Source organism: Phalacrocorax aristotelis, chromosome 7, assembly GCF_949628215.1.
Source record: "Phalacrocorax aristotelis chromosome 7, bGulAri2.1, whole genome shotgun sequence".
NCBI classification, from domain to species: Eukaryota; Metazoa; Chordata; class Aves; order Suliformes; family Phalacrocoracidae; genus Phalacrocorax; species Phalacrocorax aristotelis.
The window spans coordinates 31575506-31592757 of NC_134282.1; the positions used below are offsets into that span (position 1 = coordinate 31575506).

At 47.3% G+C, this 17252-nt stretch overlaps 1 protein-coding gene across 2 annotated transcripts in view; it reads left to right on the forward strand.

Moving 5' to 3' along the window:
- LOC142060094 (mucosa-associated lymphoid tissue lymphoma translocation protein 1-like) overlaps positions 1 to 8132 on the forward strand; it is a 27697-nt gene extending 19565 nt beyond the window's left edge. For both annotated transcript variants that reach the window (XM_075099717.1, XM_075099716.1), the window contains 2 exons: positions 4161 to 4286; positions 5792 to 8132. In XM_075099717.1, coding sequence (XP_074955818.1) covers positions 4161 to 4286; positions 5792 to 6154 — 489 coding nt within the window. In that variant the 3' untranslated portion in view covers positions 6155 to 8132. The remainder of the gene's footprint in view (positions 1 to 4160; positions 4287 to 5791) is intronic.
- The last annotated feature ends 9120 nt before the right edge of the window (positions 8133 to 17252 follow it).

Here is a 17252-nt window from a genome sequence, read left to right on the forward strand (position 1 = left end):
AAATCCATTGGACCTGACAGGGTGCGCCCATGAGTGCTGAGGGACCTGGCAATGAGACTGCAAGACCACTCTCCGTCAGCTCACAGTGTTCTTCCTGAGTCCTGGAAAAAAGGCAGGGTCTCTCCTGCCTTCCAGAAGGGCAAGAGCAAAGATCTGGGGATCTAAAGGCTGATCAACCTCATCTTGATCCCTTGGAAGGTGATGGAGCCAATAATCCCTGAAGCCATTTCCAAACACAGCAAGAACAAGAAGATGGCTGGGAGCAGTCAGCATTGATTACATGCCTGATAACCCAGTAGCCTTCTGCGTTGAAATGACTAACTTGGTGGATGAGGGGAGAGCAGTGGATGTTGTTTATCTTGATTTAGCAAGGCTTTTGACACTCTCTCCTGTAGCATCCTCATAGACAAGCTGATGAGATAACAGACTAGATAAGTAGATGGTGGAGTGGATTGAAAACTAGCTGAACTGCCAGACTCAAAAGGATCTGATCAAGAGCATAAAGTCCAGCTGGAGGCCGCTAGTGGGGAGCCCCAGGCATCACTACTGGGACGAATACTGTTTTACATCTTCATTAATGATCTGGATAACGGGGAGAGGTGCACCCTCAGCAAGTTTGCTGCTGACACAAAACTGGGAGGAGCGGCTGATGCACCAGAGGGTTGCGCTGACATCCAGAGGGACCTGGACAGGCTGGAGAAACGGGCCAACAGGCTGTTATGAAATTCAGCAAGGGAAGTGCAATGTCCTGCACCTGAGAAGGAATAATCCCATGTACAAGTACAGCTGGTGGTTGACAGGCTGGTAGTCAACTTGGCAGAAAAGGCCCTGGGGGTCCTGGTGGACACCAGGTTGACCATAAGCCAGCAGTGTGCCCTTGCAGCAAAGATGATGAATGGTGTCAGGCTGCACTAAGAGGAGATGCAAATTCCTGCATGTGGGCAGGAATAAGCAGTAGTGTAAGCACGGGATGGGAAATGACTACAGTACCAGTTCTGGTCAAAGTCCACAATAGCTAGTGCAACAAAAGCAGGGCAGAAAACTGTGCCAAGGTTGTAAACAGAGCTCTGAGATTTGTGTGAGACCCTCTCTGGCTCTCTTCACTGTTGCTGAAGCTCTGGAGCACAAGGTCCAACTTTGGGTCCATGCATCATGGGAAAAAGTGTGCCAACTAAAGCACATCCAAAGTAATAAAAGGAGGGAGCAAGAGAGAATTGTGGTTTAGGCAAGAAAAGCAAAAACTGGTGGATAGGGGGCCTTCATATAAAGTTTTTTTCCAGCATGGAAGGAAGTAATGGTTTGAATTGCAGTAAAGAAGATCCAGGTTGGACATGACATTTTCACGGTAAAAATAATGAATGTTTGGGAGGGGTTTTGCCTAAGGGTGTTGCAGAATCACCACCCATGTGGATCCCTTGGAGCATGTGGACATGCATCTGTCAGATGTGATGTGCATCACCAAATCTGTGTTCTGGGCCATGTGATGCCTTTGGTCCCCTCCCATGTAGGGTCGATATTGTGGTGGAGAGATTCTTAGCCTCAGGAGCAGGACACAAGCACAATCTCATGTGTAGAAACAGGTCAGCAGCACCTGGCTGGCTGTCAAATCCAAAATCATTTAGCAATGCAGTCATTTAATCTGTTAATCTCTCAGGCTGCTGGGAGATCCTCACTGCCTGGATGCTGAAGGGACTTTGAACATTTCCCCACAGTCCTGAGCATTTGCTCCTTTGCTTTCAGATGCTTCTAGGTCTGTGCCAGAGAGAAACAGCATGTCTATTTTGGATGTTCAGCACTTGGTACTGGCTTCATTCCAAACCGGGTATTTGTTAGACTGAAAGCAAAGGGTGGCCCAACGTCAAGGGGCTCAGAATTGCAGAGCAATAAACAGATGTTTGGGAGAAGAGTCCAGTGCATTAGCACAGATTTGAGCATCCCTACCCTGCTAGCATAAACCCAACTGCAGTGTTAATCGCTGAAGATTCACAGTCTGCAAAGGCTGCTAACACTATTGCAGAAGCAGGCGCTTAGAGGTTATCTGATCCAGAGCACATCCATGTCTGCTAGGAGACAAAAGGGAATGTGGCCCAACCCCAGCTCCAACAGGCTGATGAATCCCTGGAGGAGCCACTCTTGGAGAGGTCCCAGGTGTAGGGATACCAGGGGAAGGCAAGACTGTGGAAGTCAAAAGACATATGCAGAAACAGCAATGAGGTGGCTGTGGAGAAGGTTGGAGGAGAGCACTATGGCATCATCAGATATGGGGAAGAGAGGGGACTAATGGTGGGTGACTATGAGGAGGACTTCTGGCCATGGACCATTTTCCTCCTAGCAATTAGGATGTCATGGGTATTAAAAGTCCAGCAGGGTTCAAAAATAACTTTGACACCTTTGTAAGAGTCCATAAAGGCTATTGAAAGAATAGACACCACATTTGACTCAGAAAATCACTGATTTTCCCATTACAGGAGGCTGGCAGGGTAGGTTCACCCTGGGCAGGGCTGGTGGCATGCACGTCTTGTCCTTCCTTACGCGTGTGCCAGAGGATGGAGCTGTCTGGACGCAGTAGGTCCACTTCACTCCTTTTTGCAGTCCTCCTGCCAAAGCCCTGCATTAGTGGCACCCAGGCAGATCTGCTTTGTCTCTCTCTTTGGTCTCCAAGTTTAGTTTAACTTGGCTGCTGGGCTCAGCGTAGCAGTGACAGCATCAGGGTAGGTGGGAATGCAATGAGCCAGGGAAGGAGAGAGCAGGAGAGGGCAGGCAGTGTTCATTTGAAGAAGGTGCTCTGCATTGCAGCTTGTCTCCTGTTTCAGGCACAGTTCAGGCTGGTGGAAGGAACCAGGACAAGGCTCCCTGAGCAGGAGAGCTTCTCCATTCCTCTGTGGGCTTTGTTGTCCCCTTGTTGGCACACCCTTCTCCTTTTCTGCCAGCTCCATTCGTTGCCCTGATCTTTCCTAAGCTCCCTCCAGTTTATCTTTCCAGTAATGAGTTGCCAGGTGCGGAGATGGGATTTGGTTTTGCTTTGTATAGAGATAAATGGTATTTCTTTAGCCTGCCTCCCGTGTACCTACTGTATCAGCAATGGTGTTTACTCCTGTTCTTCCAGCCTTGCAAGCAGGGGTGACCCTGATGCCTGCAGATCCCAGCCAGCATTTGGGATCCAACATTTTAGCTTCTACCCCTAGTATTCTCCTGGCCAAACCCAAATTGCTTTGGCCGCTTACAGGCATCAGTTTGAGGAAGGTCTGTAAAGGCTAGCAAGAGCTCCCAAGGCTTCTTCAACCTCTGCCTCCCTGCAGTGATCTAATAGCCTCCTTCATCACCTGGTGCAACTTCTCCAGCCAATGACGGAAAGTTTTGCAAGGGTCAGATCCTTCTTAACATGCCACTGGCTTTATGTGTGGCTGCAGTGAGCCCACCTGGGCTGCTCAGCTCCCACGGCCAAAGGCAGGCCAGCACATTCTAGTGTTGGCAGGTCAGCAGGATCAGGCTGTGGTAGCTGCCAGAACCAGCTGGCAGAAGGAATCATCTTTGCATAGAAGGGGCTGGTGGACTGTGGGCTGCCCCCCATTCTAGAGGGTTCAAATCCAAAGCAAGATGCTATTTCATAAGGCGTATATTCCCTTGTCTGTTCTTGTGCTATTCACACCTCCAAGATAAGACCATTACTGAAGAAGATCTCACAGAGATGGAGCCATTTTGGATAAGTTTGAGTAATTGAACAAGAATTATCAGTTCTGTAGATGGTGGGAGCACAACTCAGAGCTTCCTCCAGCTATGCCCTTGGAAAACTTGTTCTCTCCTCGACACACTGCTTATGCTGCAGATGGCTGTGATACGAGCTGTTGCTGCTACCTACACTGCTGGAAATCCCATTATACCACAGTTTTCCCAGTAGACACCTTCAGGGGGTGCTTAGCTAGGTCTTCTCATTGATATGCTCAAGGCGGGTGTGTAAAATTTCTGTATTTCTGTTGCTTGCACTCTGTAGTACTTCCATTAGGGTATGCAGCATTTCCACCAGCCAAAGCGTCAAGGGCACAGGCCAGCCCCAGGCATTGCTGTGTGTAGAGAAGCAGCATGTTTGATGGGCAGTTGTGCCTCCATGGGCAGGCTGATGCTGAAATTTCCTTGTGTTTCCTCTTGTTTTCCTGACCCAGGAGATGGATGATGTGGCCATCCTGAAAGAGAGCCACCTGGACCAAGTGGAGTCTCTGCTTGCCTCTGTGTATAAGCGGGAGGAGCTGGACTGCGTCTTCCAGCTCTGTGGACTACAGAAAATTCAGGTAGAGCTGCCAGGTGCAAAGCTCCACAGTTCTGCAGCGTCACGTAACTGGTATTCCCCATTCCCACTGGCTTGAGCTGGCTGTGCCCCTCTGACCTTGTGTCTTGTGACTCTATGCAGATGGTGCCTGGGATGCCTGTGCCAGTGCAAACATCCAGATCGATGTTAGAGGAGCTTGTTGATCTTCAAGGCACAAAAGCAATCCTCTTTCTCTTGGTTCACACTGTCCTTCCATGCTGCCAGGCCAGGGAGGCTGTTCTTTGCCTCTGTCAGCCTAGGGGAGATCGGACTAGCCCAAATATTTCAGATGAAGGATGTCTCACTAGGCTGTGTGCTTGCCTGAGAGATGGGCTCATGGGCTGGCCAGGATCTCAAGCAGCAGGAGGGTTTATCCCCTGCCATCAGGGAAACACTACCAAGCCTGATCCAAGCTATGTCTCTGGCATACTTCAAAAGACTCTCAAACTATTTAAAGACCATGAGAGAGGCAGAATTGCTAGTCCACTGGCTTATGTCTTCCAGCAGATTATCTCTCCCCAAATAGCAGTGTGAACCTTGTTTCTCATTTGACTTTTTTTCCCCACTCTAACACCCAGCCAGCGGGTCTTGCCAGCTGCTTATCTGCTCTGCTCCACGCAGGCTCACACCAAATGTTGCTGTTGAGCTGCTGCCTGGATCTGCCTACAACGAGCTGTTTGCTGAATGTGTGTCGTGCCTCAGTATATGGCATCTCTTTCAGTCCTTGATTGTTCCTGGAGCTCTTTTCTGAACCTTTCCTAAGCATTCAGCATTGTTTTTAAGTGCCGATGTGAGACCTGGAGCCTGCATTGCCTGACAAAATCTTCTTCCTGCTCCATTATACATCTCCCTACTTTGTACAGCTAGGCATCTCAGGCACAGTCCTGTGCTAGGGGTTCATGTTCAGGGATTTACCTGCTGTGAATGTGGTTATTTTCTGATTTCTTCACCAGCTTTAATAAAAATCTATAATAGTGCTAGACTGCTAATGGTTCCCTGTGGAGTGCTGCTGTTTAAAGCTATTGGCTTTTACTGTGCAATGTGTGTTTTAAGTTGTTCATATCCCTCCGTTTACATGCTTTCCTCTCACGTGTGCAGCAGTCCAGTGCTGTGGCCAGGATGGATGTTGTGCCGTTTCTTGCCTGGGTGCAGTCCTTCTCCCCTTGGCTCCCCTGTGCCAGCATCCTGGGGGTGATGCTCTTGGTGACAGTGCCCTGACTGGGCTGATGAGGTCTGAAGTGAAATGGCCTGATTTCAGAAGTCCTGAAATCCAGAAACTATGGCTCAGGCCCACAAATGTCATAAGCATATGTCACAGCTCGTTTTCTCTGGCAGTAGCATTGCTCCATCACACCACAGCATGGGGCTGTGAGCCTGCAGAACAGCCAGCCAAGTCTATAATTTCTGTTGACGGTGGCAACAGTGAAAAAGCTGTGTTTCAAGTCTTAGTCTCTGATTCACTTTGCATCTTTTGCTCTTCCCTTCCAGACGGATGTGGTCCTGCAGTTGGATTTGCATTACACCCAGCTGAGCACAAAGCAGAGGACTTGTGAAAGCCTGCAAACAACTCTCCAGAAATCTCTGCTAGGGCAGTTTTTCAGCCAGAGGAATTACTCCCAGCCAAACTACCAGAGAACTCCTGCCTGCGCAGGCAGTGTGTGCCTCTGGGACGCGTCGGCACTGAGCACGGACCTGAAGGGGCAAGCATCTCTGAGGACGGGCTCTGGCCGCAGCTTGCCCAGCAGTAACCCCTCCAACTCCAGCAGTGAGCCAGAGGAGAACGATGAGAGCGACCTGAGTGAGCTCTGTTCGGCACTGTTCCGGGCTGGCCCAGGGCAGGACTACCCCTGACCCCCTGGGCTGGCTTGCCCAGCCTCGGGAACTGTTACTTTTAATAGAGGCAACAGTTATTCGAGTGCTGAATACATCAGAATCCATCAGCTGCTTTCCAGCCTTGGCAATCGCCCTGTCCAAATGAGGTCAAGGCTGCTTTTTCAGAAAGGCTTCTCCCATCTGCACCCTCCAGTGTGTGGGGACAGGAGCCCTCTGGAAATAATCCTTGTCCTACAGGAGCAGTCGGGATCAGCAAGGAGTTGTTGTCGTGTCTGGCAGAGGACAGGGCCACCTGATAAGTCATAACATTTCCAGGCAAAACCCAATGTCACTTAAAGTCAAGGGCACTGGCTGAAGTTTTCTGCAAATTAAGCTTTGCCTGAAAGCAACTGTGACAGCATCAAAGGTGTTAAGAAACCCATAAACACTACAGACCTGTGCTACAGCAGCAGCACAGCCTCAAAACCCAACTACAACTGATGACTCTCATCACACTTGTGCAAGGGACACAAGGCTTGAACAAGGGACCCAGATAAAACTGTGTGAATGTATAAGCTCTCCCCTGGAGTCACAATGTGTTTCTCTTTCCTCATGAGTCCTGCCTGTGTCAAAGCAGGTTTTAAATTATGCACTTACGTATTTCTAAAGAATGTATTTATACTTAGGGCAAGGCAATTGCTTGCGAGGAAAAGGAAGGTCAGATTTTCCATCAAGTGTGTGTTTACAATGAAGGCTGTTTTTTTATCAGTAGTAGCCACTGGGCAGGTACACTTCAACATGCCCCTTCTAGCATGGTACACAGGGGCATTAAAGTGTGTTAAGTGCTGTGCAGTCCTGAATTCATCTCAGATGCAGAATGTCCTACATATGGGGATGGAAAGATCAAGATAGAGGAGGAAGAACCTCAAAAAAGTCATTATTAGTGCAAATTTTATTTCTAAGTGCCTGACTCTGTGCATTCACTGTGGGCAACCTCAAGCACTTCCTTTAGTGGCAAACCAGCTGCCTAGAGAGAGCCACAGCTGAGCAGGGCCCAAAGGACAACCCAAGCAGGCACAGTCCCCTCCCTGTCTGCTTCACTAATATTTGTCTGATAAAGGTTTCAGCATAGCTCCAGGTGATTGCTCAGCAAAGGCCTTAGAGGGTGATCAAATAGTTCAACAGGGGCCAGTAACCCCAGTGAGGTGTGGGATCTCCATCCTTGGAGACAGTTCACTCTGGACTGGAGGAGGTGCTGATGAACTGATCCAAGCTGTCAGGGTGCTGGACAGCTGGAGGTCCCTTTTGGCTCTTTTGGTCCTGTGAAAGAAAGAACTTGGAGATCAAAGACTTCTTAAGAGGACAAGAATGATGGGGTCAGGAGAGAGCCCAAGGTCTGTCATCTGTCTTGGTCCAAAAGAGGGATGTAAGAGAGCATTTTCTAAGTTTCGGTTTTCCTCAGTAAGGATACTTGCATCTCTGTCTATGGTGTCTATTGCAGCATGGAAGAATATGAAATGCTCTTTCCAGATAAACCATCCTACAAGTGCTGGAAACCTGTCCAAAGAGAACAGAGGAGGCTTTTATTCTCACAGTGAGTAGAGCCAAGGGAAAGAAGAGAGGCCCCATTTGGCTGAAGTCTAAAAAGTCTCCTAGAAAAAAATGTCAAAAAAATTTACCAGGTGTAGTTTAAATAATATGGACTGATAGAGAAGCTAAACCAGAAAATAATCAAGTAATTGAAGGGAGAACCAAAGATAACTCACCACCAGCAGAAGCTTCAGACAGGTCAGTGGGAATGGCTATGCAGGCATTTGGGAGGAGCTGGGAGTCTCATTCCCTGTGAGGATTATACACACCCTCCTATACTGTTGGGGTAAAATATGTTTCTGGCTCATGTAATCATGGCTAATGTCATCTCAAGTTAATGTTAATCTCATTCCAAGTGAGGCTGTTTATTTTTTTCTGAATAAAACACTATTGGTGTTTTTGAATGCATAAACCTTCATGTGGCTCAGAGTTAACTGTCTTTATTTTTCCCTCTAATTGCCAGGGTATGACTTAATATTGACCTGCTGTTTTTTATGCTTTGAACTCTAGCTTCTACGCTCTTATGTGTGAGGACTGTTTCTCTTTTTAGGTAACTGCATATTGAAGTTTGTATTTAGAAGGTGGATCAAATGACACTAGAGAAGGATTAAATAATGTCAGGTGAAAGCTGTAGATAAAATTTCAGGATAAATTATGAATTATCCATTGATATTGTGAAATGTAGCCCTCAGGTGGCTGGGTGAGGCTTAGGAGGCCTCCTGTCCCAGTGCGAAACACAGGACTTGTCCCTTTCACCAGCTTTCCTGCTCCTTCCAGGTGACCCTGCAGCCAATGCCAGGGCTACCACATTTCCATGCACCTTAGTTGACATTGTGTTACTAAGAATGCAAGTACTTCAAAGTTGAATTGCAAACATGGGGTTTGATTGTGTCCTGGGTCTCTGGCCACAACAGCATGCTGTTCTGCACCAACTGGGTTCATTATAAGAGGGTGTGAAGCTGTGTCTGCCTTCATCCCCCTACCTTACACATGAAATCCAAACTCCCCCATGGTGGTATAACTATTTAGTGCCAGTAAATTTTCCCTTGAATCTGTGTTTTCCTCTCCCAGCATGGAGGACAGACAACTCATCCAATATTACTGTGCTTCTCTTGACCACATCCTTCCCAATCTGCAGCCATAATCCTTGGGCTCCGTAACGTCCCTGTGGCCAGCCTGAATGGTAGGAAGGAAGGAGCACCCATCCTTGTGCAATGGACCAATATTTCATTCTCTGCTCATGGCATGCCTGTGGTGAGTAGTCCCAACAGCCTCTGCCTGCTTGACCTTTAATTTCTCTCTTCATTGCTGCTCCTTCCACCCATTGCCTCCCAGACAACACTGCTTTTCCCCCACCTCTGTGTAACCTGACCTAACCTCTTGCTGCTGCATTTCTCTGGCTTGCCCTCTGCCACAGCACTGACACTGCAGCAAGCAGTCATTCTTACTGCTTCCCTTTCCCTTTCCCTTTCCCTTTCACCACCTTACTGGTGCCTTTCCCACCTGGCAACACGTATCCCATCCATCTTGCTATGTCATTTGAGGTTATCCCTCCATCCCTATTGATTTTGAGTAGATTTCCATGCCTTTTCATATGTTTTCTGAAGTAGCAGACAACACCAAGCTGGGTGGGAGTGTTGATCTGCTTGAGGGTAGGAAGGCTCTACAGAGGGACCTGGACAGGCTGGATTGATGAGCCGAGGTCAATGGTATGAGGTTTAACAAGGCCAAGTGCTGGGTCCTGCACTTGGGTCACAACAACCCCATGCAACGCTCCAGGCTTGGGGAGGAGTGACTGGAGAGCTGCCTGGAGGAAAAGGACCTGGGGGTGTTGGTTGACAGCCGGCTGAACATGAGCCAGCAGTGTGCTCAGGCAGCCAAGAAGGCCAACAGCATCCTGGCTTGTATCAGGAATAGTGTGGCCAGCAGGAGTAGGGAGGTGATTGTGCCCCTGTACTCGGCACTGGGGAGGCCGCACCTCAAATACTGTGTTCAGTTTTGGGTCCCTCACTGCACAAAGGATATTGATGTGCTAGAGCATGTCCAAAGAAGGGCAATGAAGCTGGTGAAGGGTCTGGAGAGCAGGTCTTATGAGGAGAGGTTGATGGAACTGGGGTTGTTTAGCCTAGAGAAAAGGAGGCTGAGGGGAGACGTTACTGCTCTCTGCAACTACCTGAAAGGAGGCTGTAGTGAGGAGGGTGTTGGTCTCTTCTCCCAAGTTACTAGAACAGAGGGAATGGCTTCAAGCTGCGTCAGGGGAGGTTTAGAGGAAAAATGTCTTTACAGAAACAGTGGTCAGGCGTTAGAACAGGCTGCCCAGAGAGGTGGTGGAGTCACCATCCCTAGAGGTATTTAAAAGACGTGTAGATGCGTCACTTCAGGGTATGGTGTCCTGGTTTCAGCTGGGATAGAGTTAAATTTCTTCATAGTAGCTAGTATGGGGCTATGTTTTGGATTTTTGGTGGAAACAGTGGGGATAATGTGGAGATGTTTTAGTTGTTGCTAAGTAGCACTTACACTGGTCAAGGACTTTTTCAGCTCCCCATGCTCTGCCGGGTGCACAAGAAGCTGGGAGGGGACACAGCGGGACAGCTGACCCGAACTGACCAACGGGTTATTCCATACCATATGACGTCATGCTCAGTATATAAAGCTGGGGAAGAAGAAGGAAGGGGGGGACGTTTGGAGTAATGGCATTTGTCTTCCCAAGTAACTGCTACGCGTGATGGAGCCCTGCTTTCCTGGAGACGACTGAGCACCTGCCTGCCCATGGGAAGGAGTGAATGAATTCCTTGTTCTGCTTTGCTTGCACATGTGGCTTTTGCTTTACCTATTAAACTGTCTTTATCTCAAACCATGAGTTACCTCACTTTTACTCTTCCGATTCTCTCCCCCGTCCCACCAGGGGGAGTGAGCGAGCGGCTGCGTGGTGCTTGGTTGCTGACTGGGGCTAAACCACGACATATGGTTTAGGAAGCATGGTAGCATAGGGTTGGTGGTTGGACTCGATTATCCTAGTGGGCTTTTCCAACATTAATGATTCTATGATTCTATGATATCTCCAAACTTAAAATCCTGGAAATTTGATGCTATCCCATTGAGTTGCTCTGTGGGGTCACAGCCTGGACAGATCCTATGGCTGGGCAGTACAGGTGGGCTCCCCTGTGTCTAGTCTTCATGCTACCTTTAAGGAAACCAGTCCATTACTTAGACTCTCCCAGAAGGACTACAAGACCCATTTAAGGCTAGGACTTTTTCATTATATGCACAACTGCAGGCAAAGTTTGACCAAGAAATCAGCTCCAATTTACATTCCTTCTCTGCCTCCATACCTTCACTTACACATCCACAACCGCAGCCATTGCCCTCTGCTTCCCACTGTTTCTGGGCCAGTTAGTGCCCAGAGGCTACAAACAGCCACTCGGTGTTTAGAAGCTTTTATGTAGGTAATATAGCTGCTTTCCGTTTTCGCAAGTCTACTGTGTTTTCTCTGAGAAACACCAAGCTAACCAAAGCTTTAAAACATTCATTAATCTCTGATGAAAATAGCAACACCTAAATGTTCAATAATTTTATTTTTAGATAGAAGCCCTTTTCTTCCTCTCTGCTAAAGCAGATGTATTGAAGGGAAGGACCTTGGTCAACAGGCTGATGTGCTTTTCTGCTACAGACAGAGCTCATTTGGGGTGCAGTTCTCAGCTCAATTGCTGGTATTTGGTGGTTCCTGACAAAACAAGGCAAGTGTGCCCAAAAGGAGTGAGAAAACAAGGCAGTGAAAATCAGGGAAATACTATTTCTGTCTGGTTTATTTAGTTACTGGAAAGTCATTGGCCCAGCATGCAGTTGAGAAATGTGTTATATGTGCACTGGCATATATATATCCGAACCTGGCACACTTCTGTCAGCAGCAGATTCCTTAAGGTTTGTTCTCAGTTGGCTTTTCTGTGACCAAAGCGAAGAATCGGTAGATTTGTCTGGATCAGCCACTCTCCAGCCTCAACCTGGCTAAGGCAGGTCTTTCTGCATCTGAAAAATTGGTCATGCATGTAAGCCAGCAGGTTAGAGATAAGAAGGCAGCAGAAGCAAAAGGTTCATGTCTCAGGCCAGGTAAGGACACAGCTACGGAGACAGATGACACCAGAGCATGTCCTCATGCCAAGAGGATCTTCCTGGAACCTTTGGATAGCTGTCTGTCACTGTGAGTGTTTCAGACACCATGTGCTGTTCTGTGTATCCAAGAAGCAGCATGGAGGCAGGGTAGAACATGGGATGTTTCTTGGTTCGTACAGCCCCTCACTGGGCACTGAGCCATTCCTGCTGGCTCTGGGCAAGACCTGTCTCCTATTGGACTCAACAAAGGTGCTGGTACAGAAGGAAACATCTGGGACCCACTGAAAATATCTATCCTCTGTAGTGCATAGGCATGTTTTCTTACCTATCTAGAGTGTGCAATAGAGGAACAGAAATGCCTCCACCAACTCCTGGGTCATTTCTCATCATAGTGAGTACAGAAAAAACAAATTTTCATCACAGCTGTATTAGCCAGCCATTTTGTTCTGCAGCTTATGTGGTAAAACCTGGTGATATTCAGGTGGTTGGTGACATGCTTGTAGCTGGATTAGCCCAGCTGACTGAGAAGATTTGCAAGCTGTGCTGTAACCCAGGTAGGTTACTGAAAAATGGGTGGCACATATGCTGTCAGCATAAAGTGAAGGTAATAAGTGGTAAGTGCTATGTGGATAAGACCAATGGATGCTGTGTGGTTTCAGCAAAGTGGCCTCAACAGGGTGGAAAATGCCTCCTCCATGCAAAGCAGAAGCTCATCATCTGCTTTCTCAGGGTTACACTGCATACCGTGCAGGTCTGGTTGCTGTTGGGGCCGAAGGAGCGCCCCAAAGGTGTCTCCTCTCCTTGAGCAAACTTAGGAAAAGCCCTGAGTGGGGTCGTGTAATGTCTGCAGTCCAGCAGTGTGGCAGCACACCTAGGGCAATGGCTAAAGCATAATGTCATTGAAAGAGTTGTTTCTGGGGAAAAAAAGGTCAATATGGAGGAATGGTGAGCTGTTTCTCTTACTAGCTCACTTATCTCTTTCAAGCTTTTTGGAAAAAATCCTTCTCCTTCATGCAAGACTGAATTTGTATTTACTCTTTAGAAACTGGTAGGTTCTCTTTATTTTCTACTTGATAGAGATTTTTCCATAATAACTAGTACAGAACCTGCCAGATCATTTCCTACTTTGCATTGCAGGGCACAGCTAGTGGTGCTGTCTACTAGATATACTTGCTTGACACCTCCCACAGCTGTCACACCAATGAGCTGAAATTTTCTATGCTGTGGGGCAATCTCATGCTGTTTTCTGGCCTTTCTGACAAGAGGAGCATTTGAAATTTTGCAACCTTGAGCATTTTCTTTCTTTTATCCCAGGACAGCAGGGTCTGAGGAGCCTCCTGATATACAGGCAACCTAATTGGTCTGGGCCTGAATGGCCCTTTATGGAAAGGATGTGTGCAGTATAGTAGAACATATAGAGGGACATACAAGGAAACTGCAAGACTCAAGAATGCTGGTTTGGTCCTCTTCCCCTAATTTTTGGAAGTAGCTTCTCATATAGGCAGGAAAGATCCTGAAGGCATTAGCTGGCCATTCCTTCCCAGGGAAGGAGCGAGCTTCCCAACGTGCAAGTTACCAAGCTCTTTAGCAGCTATGGAACCTTTCTTGTAGACAAGGATTGAACAGGAAGATTTCTTGAACTGGTCTAATAGAGGAATTGCCTTTTTTTTCTAAAATGTACTCATTAAGTCATTAGCTGAGGATTGCTTTTGAAGTACTAGGTAGTGACAGTCTACTTCCTATAGGCATAACAGGACAATACACAAGGCAGTAATTGAAGATACCAAACTCAGGGCTAGTAAGGAGGTCTTGAACTGTTAAATCCAGGTGGTGTTATCCAAGGCGGTGTGTCACAGATGGCCTTTCTCCATCATGCTTTGCACTTGGAGACACCCACGGTTGTGCTCTCCTCTCTCCTAACATTGGCAATCGTCCTGCTTTGAACAGGAGGTTGGACTAGGTCCCTTCCAACCAACGCTTCTGTGATTCTGCTACCAGAATACATGCCCAAAAGAGTATACATGTTCTGAGTGATTCTGAACAGCGAGAAAACCAGGAGATGAAAGGCTGTGTTTTCAGTGAACTAACTCTGCTCCCTGTCTAAAGAGCAAATGAAGACATTGGTTCAGCTCAACTGGTTCCAAAAGTTTTAAAAACAAAAACTTATGGCAGGTCTAGAAGATAAGGGAAAGGTGGTAAAACAGTTCATTTGAAAATGTAACTTGGGTCAGATGCAGTTCCTCCAGGCTTCCCCAACAAGCAGATTGTTCAGTAATGAAACCAGGAGGATAGTTTTAAATAAAAGGGGTGAGTGAAGTCATCCCCAGTGAAGACAATAAACCAGAGATTACTCAAATTAGAAAGAAGATAAACATTGTCGATCTGCATTCAGGCAAGCTACCCCTCTGCAGAGAGCTGGGATACCTCTTTGGAAAGCAAAGGCAGAAGCAGGTTTGGTGTCATGGTGAAGCCTGCAGACTAAGACTTCATTAATGGTGAGAAATTATTGATAGCCTCTATCATATGGTCCCAGAGTTCCCTCCTCTATCAAAGATTATTTCAATTACTGTTTTGCCATTGTTACTAATCATTTCAAGTTAGGTCCATGACATCATGTGGCAGTGAAGAGAAAAGCATATAACCAAACAAATGAGAGTCCTTGAAGTTCCTGAAGTTGCTTCTTATCTTCACAGTTTGGATAACCTTTTGCATAATAATCAACAATTTTAAATATAATGGTCATATTCCTCAAAGAGATGGAAAACACTCTTTGAAATGACAGACCAGACTTCATACACACAAGAAGAGCTGATGTGGTGTCACACAGTAACGAAGAGCTAATGTCTCTTTGATAAAGCTGTCTTCACTGAGTTGGATTTTCTTGCCATGGTGTCAAGAATAGTTGACGAGACACACGTGTTATTAAGTGGTAAAAATAAACAGATGGAAGAGACAAGTGAGAGATTTCCAGAATGTTTCAGCAAAGAATAACCTCCTAATTTCCATTCCTTACCAGCAATGAAAAATATGAGATACTTACCCAAGTGCTGCATGATCATAGATCATGTGCACCAGTGGGGTGCCCACTGTAATGCCAGACCACAAAGCCCTTGAGCCAGCCAAGAGCTTGTCCCTGCTTGACCACAAGGCCCATGAGATGGTGCAGTTCGTGGGCCCAGGGGTGCTGGTCCTGACCTGCTGCTACTCCGGATGCAAAGTTATCATGGAGAGCATTGATGTGTGTCCATGTGTCTGCTGACAGTCTTGGTTCCTGCTGGACATCATGACCTATTTTTGAGCCCCCTTCCTCTTTTCTCACTCTCCCTCCCAGTGATCTCTTCTCCTCAGCTTGCTTTCTGTCTCATCCCTTCCCACTGTGGAGGATGTGGCAGTTTGGTCAGGGCTGTGCCAGCACCATGCCTGCACCCTGCCCAACCAGGGGAAGGACAGAAGATGACAGGCAGGCTGAGGATGTATCATCCCCTGGGATTGCAATGGTTAGAGTGTCAGCTCCTGCAGAGATGTGATGGTGAAATAGTGTTAAGTGGCAACTTTGAGACCGTGGAGGAGACTGCCTTTGCATCTGGGGTCCTTACCACAGCAGGGTATGACAGAAAGTCCCCTGTTCTGTAGAGTCAATAGAAAAGGGCTGTTGCTCCCAGACCTGGATCCTGCCCAGCCCACTGGACAATACGTTAGTGGAAAAGTAGAGGGCAGCTTCTGCCATGTCACTGCAGCCACCTCCTGCCTGCCTGCCATATTATTCTGTGTTGCTTAATATCAATTATAAAATATTAAATCAGATAAATACCTTTGACCTTTCTGGATGATAAGAAAATACATTGTTCTGCCTCCTAAAATGCCGTTGTTTTCACTGCAAATGCTAATGGGATTATGTAAAGGTTATGTCAGCCTCCTCTCAAGTCTGGAGACGTGGCAAAACAATCATGGTGCCCTTTGTTTATGCCTTTTTAACGACTGCTTTTATCTCCAGGTATCTGAGGACTCTGTGTCTTCTCGGGTGCTCACTTGTGGGGTCCTTGGGCTGCTTTTGAGGGGAAACTCGCCAGAGAATATAAATGTATCTGCTGTCATATTAGAGATCTGGAGAAGAGCTGGTGTGGTGGAGTGCTCTGGAAGTCTGGCAAGGATTTGACGTCTATGTCTTGATACTTGTGGGTATGTATCTTCTGCAGTTTGCAGTATGAGCATCAGGGATTGTGCACGCCTGGGTACAACATGCTCCTGTGGTGCATCTGCACAGCAGTGTCTGCACTAGTGTGCACCTGTGCACCCCTGGGGCTCAGTCTTCTGGTTTCCTTTCTTCGAGGCATCTATCTGTGAGCCTGTGCCAGGATGCACGCATGAGCACCTGCAGTTCTCATGATGAGCAAGTTGAGTGGCACAGTCCCTGTTTGCAGCCTCCAGTCTAGACTGGCCTTCACTGCACCGTGCAGAAGTGATGGGCTGAGTAAGAAGCATAGTTCACAGGGCAGAGACAGCTACAGAAATAACCATGGTACTCCACTTGCTTTGTTCTCTGGGAAGGTGCTTCCAAAAAAGCATGTTTTCCTCTAAATTTTGGTTCTTATTGTTTTTTTGCCCAGGCCCTTGATTTTTACTAATTCCCTTGCATCCCAAAACATTCCCATGCTGTGCAGGGGCCTTGTGATGGCCTGAAACCTCATTGCTTTCTAGAGAAAAGCAGACAACCAAGATAGACTGTCATAATCTCTAACACCAGAAACGTCAGGAAAGAATTGGTTTTCACTGGAGACCCCCCACGACCCTGCCTCCATGTGGGCTGATAAATACATTTCTTTAAACTGGCACTGTCTTGAACATTAGGGTAACAGACATCCTAGGCGTCAGAATCACAGCATCAGAGAATGGGTTGGGTTGGAGGGCACCATTTAAAGATAACTTAACCAACCCTGCCGTGAACAGGGACATCTTCCACTTGATCAGGTTTCTCAAAGCCCCATCCAACTTGACCTTGAACGCTTCCAGTCATGGGGCATCCACAGCTTCCCTGGACAACCTGTTCCCATGCCTCACAACCCTCGTTGTAAAAAATGTCTTCCTTATATCCAATCCAAATCTACCTTCTATTTCAGTTTAAAACCATTGCCCTTTGTCTTGCCACTACAGGCCCTGGTAAAAAAGTCTGTTTGCATTTTTCATGTAAGACCCACTTATATATTGAAAGGATGCATTGAGAGTGGCCTGAGCAAGCTCTGAGCAAGTTGGTTGGGCTCTGAACAAGTCAGTCTAGGTCTGTGAACAGCCTTGCTTTGAGCAGGAGGCTGGCCTGGGCACATCCAGGGTGCCCTTCCACCCCAAGTCCTTCTAGGACTCTATAAAATTCCTGTGAGATTCTGTTTAGCTGAAGCCTCCCTCCTTTTCACGCTCTCCTGAAGCTTGGTTTTGATGAGGA